Consider the following 21,829-nt stretch of genomic DNA (forward strand, 5'->3'; position numbering starts at 1 on the left):
TCAGGGGGTTAATATTTAAATTCTCACGTAGAAGTTAATTTTTCCTTATGTACCTACAGAGCTTGATTTAAATAAAAGTAATCAAATGAGGCAAGTCGGGAGTAGTATCAGTGTAAAAAAAAAAAAAAAAGAGGGAAAAAGCTGTTGTACCAGATTTCTAAGAAAATGGTGTTTGCTGCTTGCTTTCTTATTTGCAATAAAGTAATATCCGTAAATGTTGAAGATGTACATCTAGGCACCAGTTTTCTTCACATCAGCATACTCAGTACCATATACGAGCAGCTTAGTGCGTGAAGTGGAAGAGTCCTCATTTCATGCCCTGCAGCTTTTCTAAAGGATTTTGTGATACCTTTATTTTTCCTTTAGGGTGTTTTGGTAGAGGAAGAATCCTGAGAAATAAACTTCAAAACAGATGAGGGAGTTCATTTGAACATGGGCTCTTTCAAATTCATGGTGAGGTTAGGAATTTTCAAAACTCATACAATACTTCAATTTGAATCCACCTGTCAGATGCCAAAGCGAGCCCACTAAAAAGTGATAGCTGCAAGAATTTCTTACCCACATAACTTTACTTCCACCATTGAACAGGTGACTTCAGGATACAAAGCAACAACGATAACTAATGCACTTCCTCCCCCATTCCTGGACCCATTATTGTCTCCTTCACTCATGGAAGACTCTGAACTAAGGCAGCTGGTTTTGGAAATACTGCATAACCTCATTGATCGGCATGACAACAGAGCAAAGCTCAGAGGGATAAGGTAGTCCTTTTTGTTTGCTTTGGCCTGTTTGACATTCTAGTTTAATGTCTGACTGATAAATGGATTTTAAAATGTTTTTACTTATATGAAATGTTAATGTACTCTTTTGATAAGTGCACAGTGCTTAGTGTCATTTATTGGTGGCAGGAGTTTTATAGGTAAGCCTCAGTGCACAATACCTTTAAGGACTGTTCCAAATATCTGCTGGTTTAATTATGGAAGACAGTATGTGGTATTTTATATACAGGAAAAAATATGTGGTTGTCATAATTCTGTTTATGGCTCTTCCTCTTCAATTGAAATTTGAATGTCATTGTTACACATGGATATAATTAAAATGGAAATTGCTTCAGGATTTGTTTGAATAGTTCATGTATTTCACATCCTCTTCCGTTTCAACTTCTTTATGCTAAACTGACATTTTTGTTTCCTTTGTAGAATAATACCAGATGTTTCTGATCTAAAGATAAAACGAGACAAAATTTCAAGGCAAGACGTGAGCTTCATGAAAAAGGTAATAGAATGAAAAAGTTAACTTTTCTATCTGGAAAGAAGATAAAAGTAACTGAGCCAGTTGCTTTGCTTTTCTTCTACAACTGTGCTTTTGCAACAAGTTGCGAAGATCAGTATCAACTGATTTTAATTCTAATTACAGTGATTTCAATCTTGAGGTGCTCTAGAGACTTGAGATGTTATTCCGTGGAATAAATCTGTCTTCAGCGAAAACCCTTGCATGCATGAAATTAGAACAGTGTGTATCTAAGCCTTGATACTGAAAAGACCAACTCCGTGCAGCTTTTCATTTATGCTCAGTGGTAGTTTTTCATTTGTATGGCTTTTATTTTGCTGAATTTTCAGATATTTTTTTCTTTTAAATTCTCTTTTAAAAGCCTTAGTAGAGGGACTTAGGTCTTATGTATTAGGCAAAGATGTCAAAGAAAGTTAACTTTGAAGAAAAAAGGCACCTCCTCACAAGATTTGTTTTTACAGGGCATTGTGCCAGTTGACTTCTGAGAATGTTTTGTTCTAAAAAAAAAAAAGATACATATTTTTTTAGATGATGCTTATGCAGAGTGAAGTTACTTCTTTACAATATACACCCTATTCTCAGTGTGTAGATAAACACATATAATAAATGTATTCTTTCATTCCTGTCTGTGGTTTATCTGCGTTAGGGATGTTTGTAAACAAAAAAGATGCAAAGTACTGAAGTCATCTCAGCCAAGCTTTACCATGTTTGTCACTGGTATCTACCTGAGAAAATACATTTATTTCTTACAGCTATCCCATGCTGCTCTGGTCTTGTTTGCTCTTAGCTGTGAAATAAAAAATGTGTGTCTTCAGGGTGCTGACTTAATATTCTAATTATAAATATCAGAAGAATTGCAGTTTAACTTGTCCAGAGGCAAAGATACTGCATATATTATAATAAGCTAACTAGAGATGCTCAGCTTTCAAGTAGTATTGCAAGATAAATGTTCTTGCTAGGTCAGCACAGTTGGTATTCCTTGCAGTGTATTTACACCTGGTTTGATTAATACTGGAATAATGCATGAGGAATACTCCAACACTGACAATTGTTATTAATGTATCTTTGTAAAAAGTGAATTAAATGTTAATTCATCAATTTAATATCTAGGATTTAAAGCAGTTTGGCTAAGTTGTATTTGCTGATTTTTGCTAGATGAAAATTTAATCATCAAACTAAATATTTGACTTGTTGACACTCATCAGAAAAGAGGGCAGGAGAGGAAAGGAGACTCTGGCAGGTCAAGAAAAGATTAGTCTTCTAAAAAATGTATTAAGGAATGCAGTCATTCATTCTAATTATCTATGTGATACTGTTTCAAGTGTGTATCATAAACCTGATGTTACTCTGCCTAGTGTAGATGTGTATGTTAGCAGCCTACTCTTCCTAGGTTCCCTGCATAATCTAAGGAGAGGGGTGAAGCGTCTACAAACATCCATTAAGACCTGAATGACCATCTAGGCCTCTTTGATGTTAGATGGGGATCCTAAGGCAGCTGTGTATCATACTTAAGAACTTCAGTACCTAAAGTTAGGTGAAACCAAACCAGACATACACACAAAACTCTTCCATCTCAGTCCACTAAGCCAGGAGGTTTACTTCTGTATTTTCTTTCAAGGGAAATACTGAACTACTTATATTTTGCAGGTTTCTAGAAAGATCCTGTGTGTCAAGAATTACTACATAATAATTTATTTTCATACCTAACTGCAATTCTTCATCAGTGGGATAAATAATTTCCTTACTTTTATATTCTAAATATGCTGTGTCTTTAAACAGTTAACATTCTCTGTGCTCATTTCATAGTAGCTTCTGGGCTTTGCTAATAGCTCTGTTTCCCTCTTTTCTAAGTAAAATGTATATTTGAACAGCTATATATTTGATTTTATATGTAATAAAAAGGCCAACATCATCTTTATTATTCCTTAAGTGAATATGTCCTGCTTGAAAAACAGATGTTAAAAATGAGTTTTCTTTCTCCTTCTAATGCTGAGCTAGTACTTCCAGAGATAAAGTCCTTAGATCTTGAAAATTAACTGTGTCAAATGGTAGAGACTTGTATCCTCTAGAGATTAAGAATGCTGGAGTGGTAGAGTTGGCTTATCCTGCCTTTCTGTGTTTTGATTTTTCTTGTGTGTTGAGATAATAGTTTCTTTACAAAGATCTGGTTACACAGAGTGTTATGAGTTAAGGAAGGTCACTGTTGAAGTTGAGAGGTTTTCATTAGATAACTCCTGCTCTCCACTAGCTAGAGCCTCCCTATGCACATTGGTAGATGAGCTCTACTCACCCTCTGGAACGCCTTCAAAAAGACTTTTTTCTGCATTTGTTACTCAAGGAGACTTGGTTAATGAACAAATTTGATACCATTACAAGGATAACCCTTGAAGCTCCTCAGTTACTTGAACATTCTTGAGAATGTTTCAAGATCTATTTTTTGTTTTCTTCTTTTCATAACCAGGCAATTTTATTTTCCTGAATATTTCAGTAGGAAGTAGTGCCAGTGTCTGATGCACAGTGCAGTATTTATGTGCAATTCTCTGTATCGTCTTCTCTGTCTGTACACTTTCACATAAAATAGGACAGTACTGTATTGATAAAGAAGCTGTTGTTATAAGCTAGTGGTCATCTTGATTAATCATATGTGTTTGTATACAAATGTGTATGAATGTATTTGATCATTTATTATTTCTTTAATTCTTCATCTAAAATGATCTGATATCAAAGTTGTCTCTACTTGGAGTAGGGAGTTGGAGTAAAAGACCTTTGAATATCCTTTCTAACCTAAAATATTCTGTGATTTTAATATTCATTTCTCTTCTTTTGTCTTTCATAGCATGGTCAGCAGTTGTACAGACACATCTACTTAGGCTGTAAAGAAGAAGACAATGTCCAAAAAAACTTTGAACTTCTGTTTACATCTCTAGCTCTTACCACAATTGAACTAGCCAATGAAGAAGTGGTTATCGACCTCATTCGATTAGCTATTGCTTTGCAGGTATGACTCTCAGTCAGGGTTGGGTTCATTGACTGACAGTTTATATCTGTAATTGGAGATGTGGATAACTTTTTTGTTTGTATATTGACCTTCAAATTGACAGTTGCATCATTCAGTCTGAACTTGATCGATCCATGAAGGCAGTGCACTTGTACATACCACTTACTAATAGGGAAGCTTAAACTAATCAGATTTGTTAACATTTCTTTGCAGCATGTTCTCGTCAGGAGAATATAGCAGATATATATCTACATACAGCAGATATGGAAATGTGTTCAAACATTCCCCAGGATCACTGATATATTCATTATCATACCGAGAAGATATTCTTACAACCTGTGATCTTGTGTCAGTGTTCCATATAAAATATATGGACTCTGCTCACCTTGGAAGAAAGCTTTTGGTTAATTCATTAGTTGGAAATATTTCTCAACAAGGCATTTTAGTCTTATGTTGGAGAAAAATTCCATCAGTGTGTTGTCAGGCTTTATTCTTTAACATTTGCTTTACAGGATCAAACATTATTTCATACTTACATAGAGTCCTTAGAGAAACTGTGCATCAAGCGGAGCGTGACCAGCAGGTCGAAGGAGGTGATCCTGCCCCTCTACTCTGCTCTCGTGAGACCTCACTTGGAGTATTGTGTGCAGTTCTGGTGTCCTCAACATAAAAAGGACATGGAACTGTTGGAACAAGTGCAGAGGAGGGCCACGAGGATGATCAGGGGACTGGAGCACCTCCTGTATGAAGACAGGCTGAGAAAGTTGGGGCTGTTCAGCCTGGAGAAGAGAAGGCTGCGTGGAGACCTCCTAGCAGCCTTCCAGTATCTGAATGGGGGCTATAGGGATGCTGGGGATGGACTCTTCATTAGGGACTGTAGTGACAGCACAAGAGGTAATGGGTTCAAACTTAAACAGGGGAAGTCTAGATTGAATCTAAGGAAGAAATTCTTTACTGAGAGGGTGGTGAGGCACTGGAATGGGTTGCCTGGGGAAGTTGTGAATGCTCCATCCGTGGTGGTGTTCAGGGCTAGGTTGGACAGAGCCTTGTGTGACATGGTTTAGTGTGGGGTGTCCCTGCCCATGGCAGGGGGGTTGGGACTAGATGATCTTAAGGTCCTTTCCAACCCTAACTATTCTATGATTCTGTGTGTAACTTAGTAGATCTATCTGTGTTGAAATTAAAGCATTCACAAAAATAGTGCTAGCATGTGCCATAGAAATTTGGTGAGATTGTGTCCTGTATTCCTAGTTCACTCTCTGTCATTAGTCTTATTTCCTGATATACACCTGAATTATGAAACCTCTGAAATGCAGAGTGCATCCTTAATTTTAAAATATGTCTCTGGAATAAATCCTTGATGAAAATTACATTAGGAGTTTTACTAGAGCTAAAATAATACTATCTGGATAAACATAGACATGTTAATAAGAATTAAGTAGTTCCCTTTATGGTACTGTATCTGTGACTCACAAGAGTGATTTTTATTATTAAGCTACTGTTTCTAATTTTCCTGAAGAAAATGGTGATCAGCAGGTGGTAAACACAAGAAACTGCCAGTCATCAACCTATTATAGTTGAGTTGATTTATTTCTCTTGATAGAGGTTGAACCCTTTAAGTGCTCTAACTTCAGATCAATATGTAACTATTCAGGAGTGAGCTGAAAGACTGGGATTTTAAGCTGAGAGGTATTAAATGATAAATTATACCAGATAATCATCCCATGTCAGCTAGTGTTCCTGATAATCATTTTGACTTCCATATATTCAGGACAGCCTGTTATCCTTGGAAAGTATAATGCTATCCTTTGTATTTCAGGACATTGCCATCATCAATGAGGATAATCTGCCAATGTTTAATCGTTGTGGTGTCATGGCATTGGTTGCAGCATATCTAAACTTTCTGAGTCAAATGATTGCAGTTCCTGCCTTTTGTCAGCATGTCAGCAAGGTAACACATAATTAAGTAGTTTCAAGTCATTTAGAAGAGCGCACATTCTACTGTAAAATGGGTAAATAACCCATTGTAATTATGGTGTTGATCTCCTGTGTTTGTGTCCACTGACATCACTTTCGGGTCTCTGATGGCATTACTTGCTGACTCTTAAAATTATGTACAGAATAGTCTTCTCTCAAGGTTTATATAAGCATTTTTATTTTGTTTATGGAACCGCATATAATGGGCTAAGTCCTCATCTGGTATTAAGACTTTACAGCCTCTCTGGCTTTGGTAAAACAGTAGTGGCATGCAGAAGACCATGAGAACCTGATTTTTAGTCTAAAGTGTGAGTGCAACAATCTCTGCTGGTTAAAAGAAACTATAAAGGCCTACTATGTGCTGAGGTGGATGTTAGTGAAGGGTTGGTAATCTGCTATAACAGAACCTCTTCAAGCAACTTGGTCATTGGAGAAAATAGCTATGGTACTCCATTTGTTCTATTTGTCTTGGGTTTTTTCAGGTCATTGAAACTAGAAGTCTGGAAGCATCTTATTTTCTACCAGAAACAATTTTCAAAGACAAATGCAAGTAAGTAGATAAAGAATGTGAGTTAATGAATGGTGAAGTACCTATTTTACTATTAAAAAATAGTATATCATTGAAATGTGTTCCATACATGAAAAATAATTTAGAGGTTTAATAGTATACAAGATGGGCAGAAGAAAACCAAGGATTAAAAGCACATATGAAAAAAAATGTGGAGTTTGGATGTTTTTAATTGTAGCTAGAGGGAATTATATCTGCACAATGATGCTTGGTGTAGGTGCTAGCACAGCAAAATGCATTTCACTGAATCACAGAATGGGTGAAGTTGGAAGGGTCACACAGGGCAGGCAGTCCAGGACCACATCCAAGTGGCTTTGGAGTGTCTCCAAGGTTGGGGACTCCACAACCTCTCCGGGGTCAACCTGTGCCAGCACTTGGTCACTCTCACAGTAAAGAGTGTGTCCTGATGTTCAGTCTATGTTCCCTCTGCCACTGGGTACCACTGAAAGGAGCCTGACTGTCTTTCCACCCTGCTTCACTTAAGGTAGTTGTACATACTGTTAAGATCCATCTTCTTTTCTCCAGGCTTAACTGTCCCAGCTTTGTTAGTCTTTCTTCATTGGAGAGATGATCCAGTCCCTTAGTCCACCTTAGTGGCCCTTTGTTGGACTCTCTAAAGTAAGCCCACATCTCTCCTATCCTGGGGAGCCCAGCACTTGACCCAGTACTCCAGGTGTGGCCTTACCAGTGCTGAGTAGATGGGAAGATCTCCTCCCTCCCATCTGCTGGCAGCACTCCTCCTAATGTAGTCTAGATAGCCTTAGCCTTTTTTGCTGCTCTCTGCTGGCAAATGAAAAATACTACTGTTCTGCAGTTTCTGTTGTTTAACAGAGGCAATATTCTTCCAAGACGTAGCAGGATAAGTGAGGAGCATATTTCAGATAACCAGGAAGTGTCAAGGTAATTGAAAATATCACAGGTATTCAGTGGGCTAATTTTGGGGTGTATGCGTTCCTAGAAAGATGAGCATTTTTTATTTCCGTCTAATCATTACCATTGACTGTTTTCAGTTGCTTGCAGACACTGGAAAAATGCTTTACTTAATGAACAAAATCTCCACCGGTAAATAATTAACTTCAAATACATATTTTGACAGTCTTCCAAAATCCTTAGAGAAGCATGAAAAAGATCTATTCTTCCTCACGAACAAGATTGCAGAATCATTAGGAGGCAGTGGATACAGTGTGGAAAGACTGTCAGTCCCATATGTACCTCAGGTGACAGGTAAGTAGCAATTAGTGGCAAAACTACTGAGTACCTGTAATTAAGAATGCTTTCTTAATGTGTTGTGTGAACATGAAGTGTAATGTGACTGCTTGGCAACAAAACTTAATCGTAGCATAATTCCCTTTTCTCAAGATGTTCTTTTTTCTCATTGGCTGCTCTGTTACTGCTGAGAAGTTTCATCTTTCTGACCTTTTAAGATTTATTCCTTTTTCCTTAAATTCAGGAGGTGGGATGGGAAGTTCTTGAATCCACTTTGACTCTTTTCAGTAAAGTCTTTTCTGTCAAAAGAATACCTAAGAAGCAGGTAGTGATTGTTACTAGTTTTCTGTATTAACTTGAGTTAGCAGTCAAGGAAAGATTGTACAGCTCAGTGTTCTTTATCCTTTTTATGTCAATACTGGATGGAACATATTCAATCCTTATGCTATATGGCCTTATGCTGGCTTATTTGCCTTAGTCAAATTCTCAACGACCACATGTTGATTTAATCAAGAATGTTGTATTTTCCTCCGTTAGATACCTATGCTAGCTTAGGTATCTAATGAAAATAGAAATGTGCCTGAGGAAGGTTTGCAAGAGTTCTTGCTACCCAGGACAGGGCTTTGAGCAACCTGGTCTTGGTTGAAGGTGTCCCTGCCCATGGCAGGGGGTTGGAACTATCTTGAGATCCTTTCCAAACTAAACCATTCTATGATACTGCGTGAATGACTAGCTGTGTGTTACATTGTATGGTTGGGCTTTTCATGGATTTCCAGCAGCCAGTTGAACAATTCACTGAAAAAGAAAATTCACATTGTTTGAAGAATTTTTTATTAATCATGAGTAGTTTGTGCCTGTACATAACCGATTGCTCTGGTAATACACTGTAAGGCATCCCAGTATGAAGTATTGTACCATGTTCTCTTCCTTATTTGGGGGTGGGGAAAGCTGATAATTTAAATGTACATTTAACAATTTTTTGTCTATACATACATATATTAAATTTAGCTCTATTTCCATCAGGCAAAAAGCCTCATAAACGCAGACACAAGTCAAAAGGTAAAAATGAGTTGTAGGCCAGCCTGCTCTCCTGCTAGCAGTGGTGTGTCTGTATAGGATGTGCACAGTCAAAACCAATATGCTTTTAGAAGGCCTTTAGACTTTTAGCCCGGCAATTGTGTTGTACTTGGTGTACTTAGCATTTCCTTCTGCTTTTTTTTAATCTCTATATGCATGGAGCAATGTGAGGTGCTGCAAGTTTTGCTTTTCTTTTTACTGTGTTTGGAACTCTGCAATATCGTAGCTTCCTATTTTCTTTTCCTGAGAAGGTATTAGGCTATAGGTATCATTTTTATGATAGTACTCATTACCTCTTTGATTGACAAGAGCTTGGTAGCAAGTTGGAAGAAGCTCTCAGCTGTTCGTAAAACAGTGATTTATCCTACTCACTGTTCAGGATTAAGGCTCAGGGCATGGCCAGATACATGTACTGTTCAGTAAGAAGTTTACTTGGGAGCGATGCTTTTACCCCCTTATCCATTTTTCTTGCTTGCTCCTCCTCAAATCATCTCAATCCTCGTTTTCCCCACCCTTGCTTCCTCCCCTGAGCATCCCATACTAAGCTTTGTGCAATCCCATGTGTCCGTACCTATCACTGCTCAGTCAGTAAGTTAACCCAGATTGCTGCTCCCATTGCCCCATGGAGTGAGTGCCACCCCTGGACCACGGGACCACGGATCCCGGGACAGCCCTCGCAGGGTCTGGGGCAGTGGGTATCCAGGCTCCACCATCACCTCTCTCATGACCCTAGGCTCCTTCATGTGTGTGGAGATGATCTTCATATCATTTACAGAAGAAAATGCCATTTTCACAATTTTTCACACACTTCATTTCTTAAAATTAGAGACAAATTGGCATTTTAATTAGGCAAGTATAGTCAGGCATCCAGAGAAGTCGCAGACGTGTATCTTCCAGTGCTCAAATGTCAATTATAGAGAAAGCAGCAAGATGGCAGCAAAGATGTAGTTTTGTCTTCTGTTTACTGCTGAGGGCTAAGGGTCTTTCCTCAGACTCTACATGTATTTGTTCGTGTACCAGTGAGCCATCAGGGATTAAATATTAAGCAAATCCTTCCAAATGCCACTTCAAATGCTCAGGGTCTCTGAGAAACTGGCCAAGGTAACTACAATTCAGGTGGTTTTCACTAATCTTGTTCTTTACTCCCTCTTGATCTTAAAATAGCTTTCATTTATATGGCTTCTGAGAGATATATCATGATTTTTAAATGCTGAGTATGTTCAGTTCTGCTGGAATGAATTCTGTTTGTTCATGCTCAATATTTGCACTGCAAAAGCACTTTGCTAAAAGTGGTTTAAACAAAGGTTGCGGAAGAACCAGCATAAATTACCTTGTGGTGGGAGAGTTTTACAGTCATTATCTTAGTGTCAGGTGCCTGCAGGTCCTTCTAACTATGTGCAATGCAGCAAATAATAATGGCCAGGTCCAAATGGCTCGATCTTGGTTAAAATGTAAAACGTGACATTGCAATTCAAGGTTTTGTAAATGCAATACATGAAAGTCATTCAAGTCTCCATTTGTCAGAGGATCCTCATGACACAACTGTAAACCTACTTTTACTGTTTTTACTTACTTCACTTTTACTGGTTTTTTTAATATTTTAAATATGATGTTAATATATTACACGTCAAAAATGAGAAAATATTGTTGTATTGTCTCAGGAATGCAGTCACAAAAGGAAACTCCATCAACTGATGGATCATTTGATCATAATCTGCTTATACAGTAATGGAATTACTATGCTTCTTTTATTATCAGCACCGTTGGTCGCATTCTGACAACTTTTTAGGCCAGCTGAACTTGCTAAAGTGTTTGTAGGAAGTTAGAAATAGAGAGAATTTTTTTCACCAAGTAGATTTTTTTTTTTAGGCTTGCTGAATATGGTGCTTGTAGCAACAAGAATAAGGAAGGATTCTTGTTCATTTCCATTCAGAAGTCTTTATTTCTTCTGTCAGTGAGTCATCTTCCAAAGAGCCCTTTTCTGCTTCAGAATACCTGCAAATTAAGACCTTAATATTTCAATTTCACAAAAAAAATAAGTTCAGGCTTTTGTGAATGACTCTGCAGAAACACATCATCATGTGCTATGTTATTTATTACGTATTGAAATAAAATCTTATGTTTAAAAAATTCTGGGCTTTCAAGGGAAAGTTGGCAAAATCTGGGATGAAAAGGGGAAGAAACAATAAAAAGGATATTTTCCTTCATATCTAATAATTTAGAGCAGTAACAGCTTGCTTTTCACAACAGTCCAAATGATAAAATAGATGATCTTGGATTAAATAAGCATATAGAAAGAAATCTGCATCTCATGTGTAGAAGTTTGATCATGTTTCAACTGCTATACGGAAAGTGAGGTAAATTGTTTTTCTTCTAGATGAGGACAGACTCTCCAGGAGGAAGAGCATTGTGGACACAGTGTCTATTCAAGTGGATATTCTGCCTGGCAACAACACAGAGGATAAGGTATGAAAATCGTAGGATGTTTTAAAGCAGCATCTTTATAGGGAATGCAAATGAAGTTTCCCCAGAAAGTCTAATACCTCATTGTTTTAGCAGTGTTAAATGCTTTGGGGTTTTGATGGTTTTAACTCTTTGTGTGTAGAAATGTGTTGTCAAAGACTCTGCTACTGATCTTGCTGTATAACAATGCAATATATTTTGTCACCATAGTTTTTACAGATAGTACTGCAGAATACAGGGTAACAATCCCTCCACAGGCTGAACAACTTATATTTTATAAGTAAATATTCTAAAACATTTTCTTTGCATTTTGAGGGATCAGATGAATTCCTGCATCTGTATCCCTGCATCATTTGAAGTTTCTGAGGGTCTTGTTCATCAACATGGGGCTGACAGATACATGACTAGTGGGAGACCTGCTGTCTTTGGGAGTGGCAGGTAAAGACTAGGCAGACTGCATACGCTGTGATGTTACGGTATTGCCTTTTCCCTTCCAGAAGAGTTTAGCACACAGAGCTTTAAAGTCATGGGAAGGATAAGGCAGCAATAAAAGGTGTGTATGTAAGGTACAGGAGCTGATGCTAATTATCCCTTAGGAAGACTGCATTATAATTAAAATTATTCTCCATCTTTTGACACTTCATTTGAAGTATTTCTTAAAATACATTTCTATTTCTGTTTCTATTTCTACTGGATCTTTTTCAAAGTCCTGCTGAGTTTTATTAACCAGATTTCTGCTGACTGTGGTGGAGATTAGCTGTTGAAATTGAGGTGTTTGTACCTGCAAATGAATCCTGCTGTTAGCATCTTCAAGCAGAGACTAGCTAGCGACATGAAACAGAGTGTGTGGTTGGTGTCAAACTGAACATTAGTTGAAAATGAAATATAGTTATTGCAAAATGAAGCAAAAATCAATAACTGTTTTCCCCTCTACCCTCCACTACTATCTGTTATTTTAGAATCACATTGCTGGTAACTCAACTAGTCTCAGGAAGCAGTTGCTGTTATTTGCAACAGCTGTCTGAGAAACAGTACTGAGGCTTAGCAATATAGAAGCGCCACAGCATTTTCCTGCCAAAATCCAGGTCTTTTTCCAAAGTAATATTGCCGTAGAGCATCTTGCTTAGAACTTGGAAAATTTTCCTTGATCTCATTTGATGAAAATTTCCTCACTGGTTGCAGTGTCTTAAGAATTTGCAGTAGTGATCTCTCACAGAAACTCCAATAAAGCTATTAGAAACTTCTGTATTTTTCAAATTCCTTATTTTTTAGAATCTTATATATAATATGTGAGTTTTAAAGGCTTTTGTTTCTTTGTGTTTAGAATGATAATACTGAAGAAATCACCTTTGAAGCTTTGAAGAAAGCAATTGGTAAGATTTAATACAATTGTATTTATCCAGCATAGTTCTAGATTACTATGGATTTGCTAGAGAAAATGGTGTGGCCAGAATAACATAATTTAAACATTACATGTGTTTTTCATCAGCTGGTAAATGTATTTAAAACTTCAGTTATTTATTTCTGAGTTTCTGAAATGACATCTTGATATTTTTAGTGAATTCAGTTTCTGAAGCTAAGTTGACTGAATGAAAAGCATCTGGAAATGCCTGTCATCCATTAAATTTGCCCTTAGAGACCAAGCTATAAATAACATGAGATTTTCAAGTTCCATTCAGTGATTATTTATAAAGCGACTTAAATAATCTTTTGCATATTATTATTCAATGTGTGCAGATAATAGATTGCAAGGTACACACTGTGGCCTTCAAAAACACTCAGTTTTCTTAAAAGAGTAGTTTTCTGACAAATGACCCAGGTACCAGAACTTAGAATTATCCGGTTTCCTTGTTTAATATTGCTATAAGTAATTACTGATTAATACTGTCCAGTCCACCAATGGATTAGGTGTTGATATTTTAAGCAATAGACACAGATACTGAAACAAGAATTCAGTCTGTTTCTCTATCACTGAGGTACTTAAATTCGTTAGATGCTGGAAAGTTCCAGCTGGCTGTAGGTTTACTCAGCCTATGGAAGTTGAACTTGCTTGTCCCAGATTCTGGTAGAAAATTCTGCCCACCATTCTCCATGGTACTGGGAGGGAGGATACTCCCTTCTTTTCTCTTGAGGCTGAACTTGAGTGCATTGAGTGACAAGTGCAGTCTTGAGTCCAAATAATAAAGCAGAAGGAAGCCTGGATGTACCACTAATTAAAGCACAAAGTGAGAAGGGGGCAAACAGGGGTCGTCAAACCAGCACCCTGAAAACCTGCATTTTTGCTTTAGAAGCAATGGCAGATGACAGCTTACTTGAGTATGGCTGCGTCACTTCAAATACAGTGCTTGTTTGCTTCTGCATTGCGCATTTGAAGGCCTATATCACTTACAGGTGATAAGCAAAGGTTACTTATGTCTTCATTTTTTATTTCATTATTTTAAGATAACAATGGGCTTGAAGAACAGGAAAAAGAGAAAAGGCGCCTTGTGATTGAAAAGTTTCAGAAAGCACCATTTGAAGAAATTGCAGCACAATGTGAAACCAAAGTGAGTTTCTGACAAATGTACATCATTGAAGATACCAGTGTAAGCATTAATGGGGATGTGCTGGCGAAAGGTGATTTGTGTTGCCATGTCACTGCTGCAGTTACTCCTAAAGAAGTTCGGTTCTTTGCCTTTAGTTATAGTCTCCACTGTTATCAATGTTGGGAGATTCCAGTTATTTAAAGCGTGCTTTTGAGTGTTCCTAGAACATTTGGAAAGGAAAACTCATATCCTCTTCTTCTTAATGTTTTCCTCACTATCTTTGAAATCTAAATTCCCAGTTTGTTTGTGTTTCATCCTGGGACAACTGGAGCACTTTTTATCCCATTATATATTTTGAATAACTAAATGTATTTCAGGTTTGTTAAACTGCTAGCTGTAATAGCAAAATTTACTATGTAATTCCTTGCACTTCAAGACAGGCTCACTCAGCCTCTTCAGGGCTTAGAAGCCTTGCAGCAGTGAGTCATACTCACTGAGTATGACCTGGCACATTGATTTTAACTCAGTTCAACACATAGTAGTTAATAATTTGATTTTAATTCCTTTCCTAGGCAAACTTGCTTCATGATAGACTTGCACAGATACTGGAACTCACCATTCGGTAAGACTTTACGCATGAAGAATGTGATGCATGAAAAATGAGTTATAAAGCAGTTGTGACTACTTTCAGATGGTCATATCACAGTGTTCTTAAACATGTAATAATTAAGGCAAGTATTATCTGCCTGAATGTTGTGGTTTAACCCTGATAGGCATTTCTGCTCCACACAGCCACTGGCTTACTCTCTCTCAGTGGGATGTGGACGCTATAAAAGTGAGAGAACCCATTAGTTCAGATAAGAACAGTTTAATAGGTAAAGCAAAAGCCCCACGCACCAGCAAAGCAAAATAAAAACTTCAGTCACAACTTCCCATCAGCAGGCAGGTGTTTAGCCACCTCCAGGAAAGCAGGGCTCCATCATGCATGATGATGACTTGGGAAGACAAATGCCATAACTCCAAACGTCCCCCCCTTCCTGCTTCTTCCTTTTTGCTGAGCATGACGCCATATGGTATGGAATATCCCTTGGGTAAGTTGGTGTCAGCTGGCCCAGCTGTGTCCTCTCCCAGCTCCTTGTGCACCTGCAGCCTACTCAGTGGTGGGATGGTGTGAGGAGCAGAAAAAGCCTTGGCTCTGTGTAAGTGCTGCTAAGCAGTAACTAAAATACCCCTATGATATCAACACTGTTTCCGGCACAAATCCAAAACAGAGCCCCAGTCTGTGGAGAAAATAAACCCCATCCCAGCCAGAACCAGTACACTGAAAGAGTAGACTTCATCTAAAACAGTCACTTTGACTTTTCTTGTTATTATTTTCCATCTTTTATATAGTGGACAATATGCAGAAACCATGTCATAGTATACTTGTATTTCTGTGTATATCAGTAGTATTGAAGAATAATGTTGTTTTCCCATTGCTGTATGCTTGAGAAAGTAGTTAGATATTGAACACCCAGAATAGTACATGACAATATTATAGTGTTTTGCACATCCATTATGCAGTATAAACAGGATGTGTTTAGTAATCAAATGCATTTCCATAGTTCTGTAACATCACTGAAATTGATTATCTAGACCAGAATACCAAAAAAAAAACCCCAAGGCATAATAATTTCCTTAGAATTTCAGGAATAGGATAAAATACTGATGGTTGGGGGGACAGAGAGGGGATGGTGGGGTTTACTTTTTGTTTCTCAGTTATTGGTTTATAAACTTAAAGAAAAAAATTACTACAATTATAAATTATATATATTGATTGTGCTTCTCACACAGTCCTCCACCCAGCCCCTCAGGAACGATGACCATTACTGCTGGACATGCTCATTACCAGTCTGTTCCAGTCTACGAGATGAAGTTTCCAGATCTTTGTGTGTATTAAGTGTCTTCTGAAGTCTGCTGGACAGTATTTAGAGTAGAATACAATAGAAAGAACAAGATGAGTTTTCAAATTTTATTGTTTATTTCCTCTAATGATGGACATGAGCCAAATAAGGATTACTGTAGCCAAACATATGAGACTGTCTTGTTTTCTTCTGTAATATATTTGAAGTTAGGTTTTTCATATATCATGTTTCTTCATTTTCATATTTGAGTACATGTAAAAGCCAGGTTTAAAACTTGTCTTGCTATACAGGTAAATATTTCAGTTACTCTAGGAATTTGTATTTCTGTAAATTCCTTTAATTTCAGGCACTGTAACTGAAAAACCTGTTAAAGCCTTTTACTTTTTTGTTGTTGGTGGTTGGTTGTTGTTTTTTAATCCTCCTCACCTCAATTATCTATCTTAACAGGAATGCTTTTGGCTTGCTTCGTCTTATTAAATGTAACCAGTGGAGCACAACCTTAGCTCCCTTTGTTCATGCTGTCATAGGTAGCCAACTTCTTTGTTTTGGAATATATAGAAAAAACCCGATACCTTACATGTGTTCAAGTACAGTAAATGAATTAATGGGCACTTATTAAGTAATTTTTTTGATGCATCACATAATATGCATTTTAGATACATATGCCCAGTGTATGTCCTGCATTTCTTGTTAAAATTTAACTGCTTTGCATAAGAGATGAGAAGTCTCCTCTTGAAGCACTGAACTGTGCAATACTTTTAATGTCTTAAGGTGTATGGTTTACAGACTGTACTTTTGAAAATGCAGTAGTATTTTACTGTCTGCTTTGGTATAAATACGGGAGAGATATATTTAGTATAGCAAAAAATAAACTGAGGGCATTTTAAATCATAAATACAGAAATTGCAAATATATTCTATGAGGTATTCTATTCTCTGTAGTTTATTACAGCTTTGTAATGATATTTTAGAAATTGAAAGAAAACTGGATGAAACAGTTTAAAGACCAAGAATTTATTACATGTTTTCAAGCAAAAGCATTTTTAGAGAAGCATTTCTGTGTTTGTTTTTGTTCCATTTCTCAAATCCTTTCCAGAACTAAAGAAAATATGGTATCTTTCATAGGTTTATGTATCTGAGTATACTACTCAAATGTAAAGAAAGGAATATATATATAGTAAATATATATTAGATATAGGAGATCACTGAATTTTGGATAATTTTCAAGGCTGTCTTTATGACTCACCAAATTCTGTAGGCAAAAAGAAAAAACTGTTCATTGATGGCATGAATAGTAAATTTTAAGTCCCTTAATCCATCTGAATCTGACTGGAGCAGCACAAACATCGGTGGAAGTTCTCAAATACCTATAATCAATGTAAGGCACTTAAGTTAGCAATTTAGATAAACAGCGATCAGGCTATGAACGAAGTCAGCTAACTTCAGTTCATCCTGCTTTGAGCAGGAGCTGGGTTTAGTTGACCTTCACAAGTCCCACCCTAAATTAATCCATGACTCTGAATGGTTCTCTGCCAGCTATTGTGCTGGCTGAGCATTTGCAAACCCACTGTAAAAAGGATTTTAAGTTTTTATAACTGTAGTACAGTATTCCACTGGGCTGCTTTCAAAAGCCTGATGTGACATAATATCAGAGAAATATCAGCTACTTAAACCTATGAGATAACATGCTGAGACTTTCAGAAAGCATTCACAAAACTCAAAAGGTAATTGAGACCTTCTTTTCAGTTTAACAGTGCAATCACAGCTGTTAGTGGATGACGAAACAGCCCCTTATCTACAGCATTCCGTTGTGATTTTTACTGCTGCAGCGGTTCAGCCTGATCAGACCACAGTCTACACATAAATAGGACTCTAGCTTTTAGTTTTCACTTTTTGGGGGGTTTTTAAGGTAAGACGTAATAGTTTTGTGGCCTATATAAAGAGTGTAATTTTTTAAATAGTAAATCTAGGGATACAATGTAAACCTCTTGTCCACTCTGTCATTTTCTAAGAATAACACTGCACTTTTGTACAAAAATGAAATACAGAGTCTAAGAAATAAAGAATGTACTTCTGTTTGCACTCTTGCAGTATGGAGACTGTGCTGTAAATACAGGATTGTTTCTGTGATTGAATTCTGTTGCATGAATGCTGCATGTGAAAATAACTAGATTCACCATTTCATTTTCTGTTCATGAAGTATTTTTCATTTGTGCTAATGGTAAGGTTCCACGTTTTCAATGTTCAAATGAGGTTTGTTTGGGAAATGCAGGTGTTGTGCAGGTATTGTGCAGGGAATGAAGAGCTTGTAACACTCTGTGTGTTCACAGGATAATTAATTTCTTCCTTTCTGGAAATTCAGGGAGTCTGTAAGTTGAGAATTGGTTCACTCTGGCCTTTGTAGACAGCTGGGAGATGGGAGTGACTGTAAAATGTATTGGTTTGGTAGCTGTTGTTATGTGTAGTCAGTGAATGAAACCAAATGAATTAAGAATGCTGTTGTACAGTATAAAGCTGCTTTTTTTCACGGGTCTCTTTTATGTTCTTGAGGCAAGTTGCAGAACTTAAAAGCTCCATATGCATAGTGGCCCTGTGTTATCTGCAACACACTGAGTACTGTCACAATGGTTATAAATCCAGCTGTTTCAATGTGTTCCAGCTTTTGCTTTGGGTTCTTCTTCCCATTATGTCCTTTTGAAAAATTACAGATTATGATAGTGGGTCATCTTAAAGTAAATTTAAATCCTTGTTGATTTCAAAAGATGAAATTAATTGATTATCCCAAATCAAGACTAGGGCTAATTTGTCTGTTGTTCTGATGGTCATATATTCTGTACTGTATGTCATGAACCAGTTTCAATCAATGTAAGAACACACTGTGCAATCTATATTTAAGCAATAAAACCCAAATTTAAAATCAATCTTTTCTAAGGTGTCAGTTAATTTTTATTGCTCACAATTAAAATGTCACTGACATTTTTTAGCATTTAAAATAGGCCTCATTTTACACGTTTTTTTTTGTCCTTGCAAATGTTATAGCATTGCAACATTGTTAAACTACTTTTATTTATGATAAAACATTGCTAAGGCCACCAGAATTTGAGAAAGGAACAATACAAACATAAATTTCTAGTGGCAAATAAGCTTCAAAAAGATAAGCTGTGCCTTCCAGGCCTGCCTCTCTGGTTAGAAAATATATTGACTTTGTATTATCAGTTTGAAGGAAGAAAGTTGTCAGTGTGTGTGAAGATCTGCATGCAGTTCACCCACAAAGAGCTTTCTTCAAACAGTGGTGCCATCTAATGGGGCTGAGTATTACACTGATGTTTGTTACTCACTTCTGGGAGCACCCATTTATTGGAATGTTTAGTATTTGTTTTAATAGTGCACCCTGAGAGAAGGGGGAAGAACAATTCTTTGTTTCTATTTTGAGGAAATTGGGACCTTCTGTAGCTCACATGACACATATAAGACACTCATGTCAAAAAGACAGCTGTCTGCAGGGTGCATACCCAGCTAAGCTCATTCAGGTGATGACTACAAACTGAACTTACCTTTTGAGTTGGCAGGGTGAGCATGCCCTTCCTGCACACTCTGGCACACAGATGCTCTGTTGCCAGCACTCCTGGTCACTGCTGCTCCTCAGACTGCTTCTTGTAAGTACTTGCAATGCCCAGACCCTTCCAGCATCTCCCATGTAGGCTGACTGCTCCAGGTCTGCAGCATTTCCCAGCCTCAGGAAACTCCCCTGTACGCCAAGATCTGCTGTGCTGGAGCAGCTCCCCTCAGCGACTGACTGAGAGCTTCAGTTACACTCTATATAAATCTTTTATTCTAAGAGCGGGTTTAAAAAGTGAGGGAAATTTGAAATATTTGGAATAAAAATATTTTGTAAAATTATTATTTTGCTTCCCACCTCCCCAAGTTAATAACAAGTAAAAAGGTATGCCTTTGTTAAGCAAACTGAAGCATTAAGTGTGAGAATTCTTACAGACATTTCTAATTCCAAGAGAATGTGAGGCATGTATGACTTGATCCTCAAATCAATTATTGAACTTGTTTCTAGATGTTCAGGATCACACAAACCTGACTCCTTAACTGTCAAACTTACGAAGAACAGTATGTAAAACAGGCAAACTTTGACATCAGTGTTAACCTTCTTTTTCAGCCTACTGTAGGTTTGCAGGCTCAGAATCGTACAACTTGGAATCCAAGTGTCTCAGGTAACACCTTATGTTGTGTTTAACGTCCGTACACACCCCAAATGGGAAGTTAAATGACCTTGTTTATTTCTGGTTCTATGTCTGAGATGCCTGGGAAGTTAGGCTGGGACATAAACCCAAACCCTGAACTCAAAAGTGGTTGAGAAGGGATGCCAGGCTTTGTTTCTATCGGTGCTCAGCACAGAGGAAGCTATTGCTGTGTGTGAGGTGCTGTTACTGCTTCTTAGGGAGGGAGGTATGGTCCTAGGGACCACAGATGCACCTGAAGAGTATAAGACAAAGGAACACCAGTATGATATAGCTGTATAAAAGAATGGTAGTCACCAATATAACATAACTCACGAGTGATGCAAACACAGCGCAAAGTCAGTTACGGTAGGTCAACAGATAAAGGGTCGAGTTAAAATGACATGATTGCTTTTGATCAAGAATTCAAACCTTAACTTTTTCAGTTGTGTGTGTTTGCAGAGGAAGTACATTATTACTATGGGTTTGATTTTGCAAATGCATGCTCAGAGAAAAAAATGAGAATCACACTGAATAAAATGTTATCTGTCCTTTTGGACAGGTCCCCTTCTGGATTTAAGTGGTGTGTTTGCACTGCGTGTGCTATACAACTGAAATCTAATGAGAAAGATACAGAAAGATTCTTCCTTTGTGTGCATCTTTCCTGTCAAAGTAACAAGGTTGCTGGTGAGTTTGACCCTAGCTGAGTTTATTTGTTGTTTAGCTTTATTATTAGCCAAGTTCTAGTAGTTTAATTTCTTGTGACAATATTTTATGATCAAAGCATAGTGTAGATTAGCACCTTATCAAGTAAAGGACGTACATATCCTTTTATACTGCTGTTGTCTGATAACTGGCGAATCTTACGAGTGGTGAATTTGGAAACAAAAACAATCAAACTTGGGTTCAGTAAAAAGCAGAAAGCATTATTCCAGCTTTACATGACATACTCCGGAATGCATTAGTTTTAGTTGATCCTTTAAATTTAATCCCTTTAGCGTAATGAAATCTCTCAAAACTGGATAGTACATAGTACATAGTTTTGGGGCAAAGAATGGGCTGTCTACTGTCATGATCTGATTGGCCAGCAGAAACTCTGTGGGTTGAAATTGCAGTTAGATAGGAAGGGAAGTAGGAACTGATTGACTACCTCGGATTTTCTTCTGAGTGTTTCCTGCTAAACTCAGTAAAGGAAGAACATCTACAAAAGGAGTTGGAGTAGTTGCAGATTGGTTTAATTAAGAACCTGAAATATTTAGCTACCATAAGCAAAATCCAGTCTGAACCAACTACACAGTTAGCAAAATCAGTCTTTGATCAGATCAGTTTTTACACAGAAATCAAATGAAATTATACAGAATAGTGTGAAATAATCATTTACGGTAACTTCTGACCTAAACAGATGATCCACGGCACTGAACCTCACTATGGTAAGAAGTTATATAGCCTAACATCTAATCCTTAGTCTATGATTATGTCACTTGTGTGCTGGAAAGTGTAAAGCAGGCACTGGAGTAATAAGAAAGAGCAAGATACGCAGTGACTGACTGTGAAAGTATCCATGCCATTCCTCAAGTGTATGGTGGTAGTTGG

The 21,829-nt window shown here is 37.4% G+C and overlaps 1 protein-coding gene across 9 annotated transcripts in view; it reads left to right on the forward strand.

Moving 5' to 3' along the window:
* The window catches only part of EFR3A (EFR3 homolog A), a 77,523-nt gene extending 58,615 nt beyond the window's left edge, over positions 1 to 18,908 (forward strand). For 7 of the 9 annotated variants that reach the window (XM_080611017.1, XM_080611022.1, XM_080611018.1 and 4 more), the window contains 11 exons: positions 589 to 761; positions 1,200 to 1,275; positions 4,127 to 4,288; positions 6,108 to 6,239; positions 6,748 to 6,815; positions 7,930 to 8,057; positions 11,494 to 11,582; positions 12,904 to 12,952; positions 14,022 to 14,125; positions 14,677 to 14,726; positions 15,938 to 18,908. In XM_080611017.1, coding sequence (XP_080467143.1) covers positions 589 to 761; positions 1,200 to 1,275; positions 4,127 to 4,288; positions 6,108 to 6,239; positions 6,748 to 6,815; positions 7,930 to 8,057; positions 11,494 to 11,582; positions 12,904 to 12,952; positions 14,022 to 14,125; positions 14,677 to 14,726; positions 15,938 to 16,043 — 1,137 coding nt within the window. In that variant the 3' untranslated portion in view covers positions 16,044 to 18,908. The other 2 variants (XM_080611021.1, XM_080611024.1) reach the window with 2 other exon arrangements.
* Positions 18,909 to 21,829: the final 2,921 nt, after the last annotated feature.

The sequence above is a fragment of the Psittacula echo genome, assembly GCF_963264785.1.
Source record: "Psittacula echo genome assembly, chromosome: 2".
In the NCBI taxonomy this organism is placed as follows: domain Eukaryota; kingdom Metazoa; phylum Chordata; class Aves; order Psittaciformes; family Psittacidae; genus Psittacula; species Psittacula echo.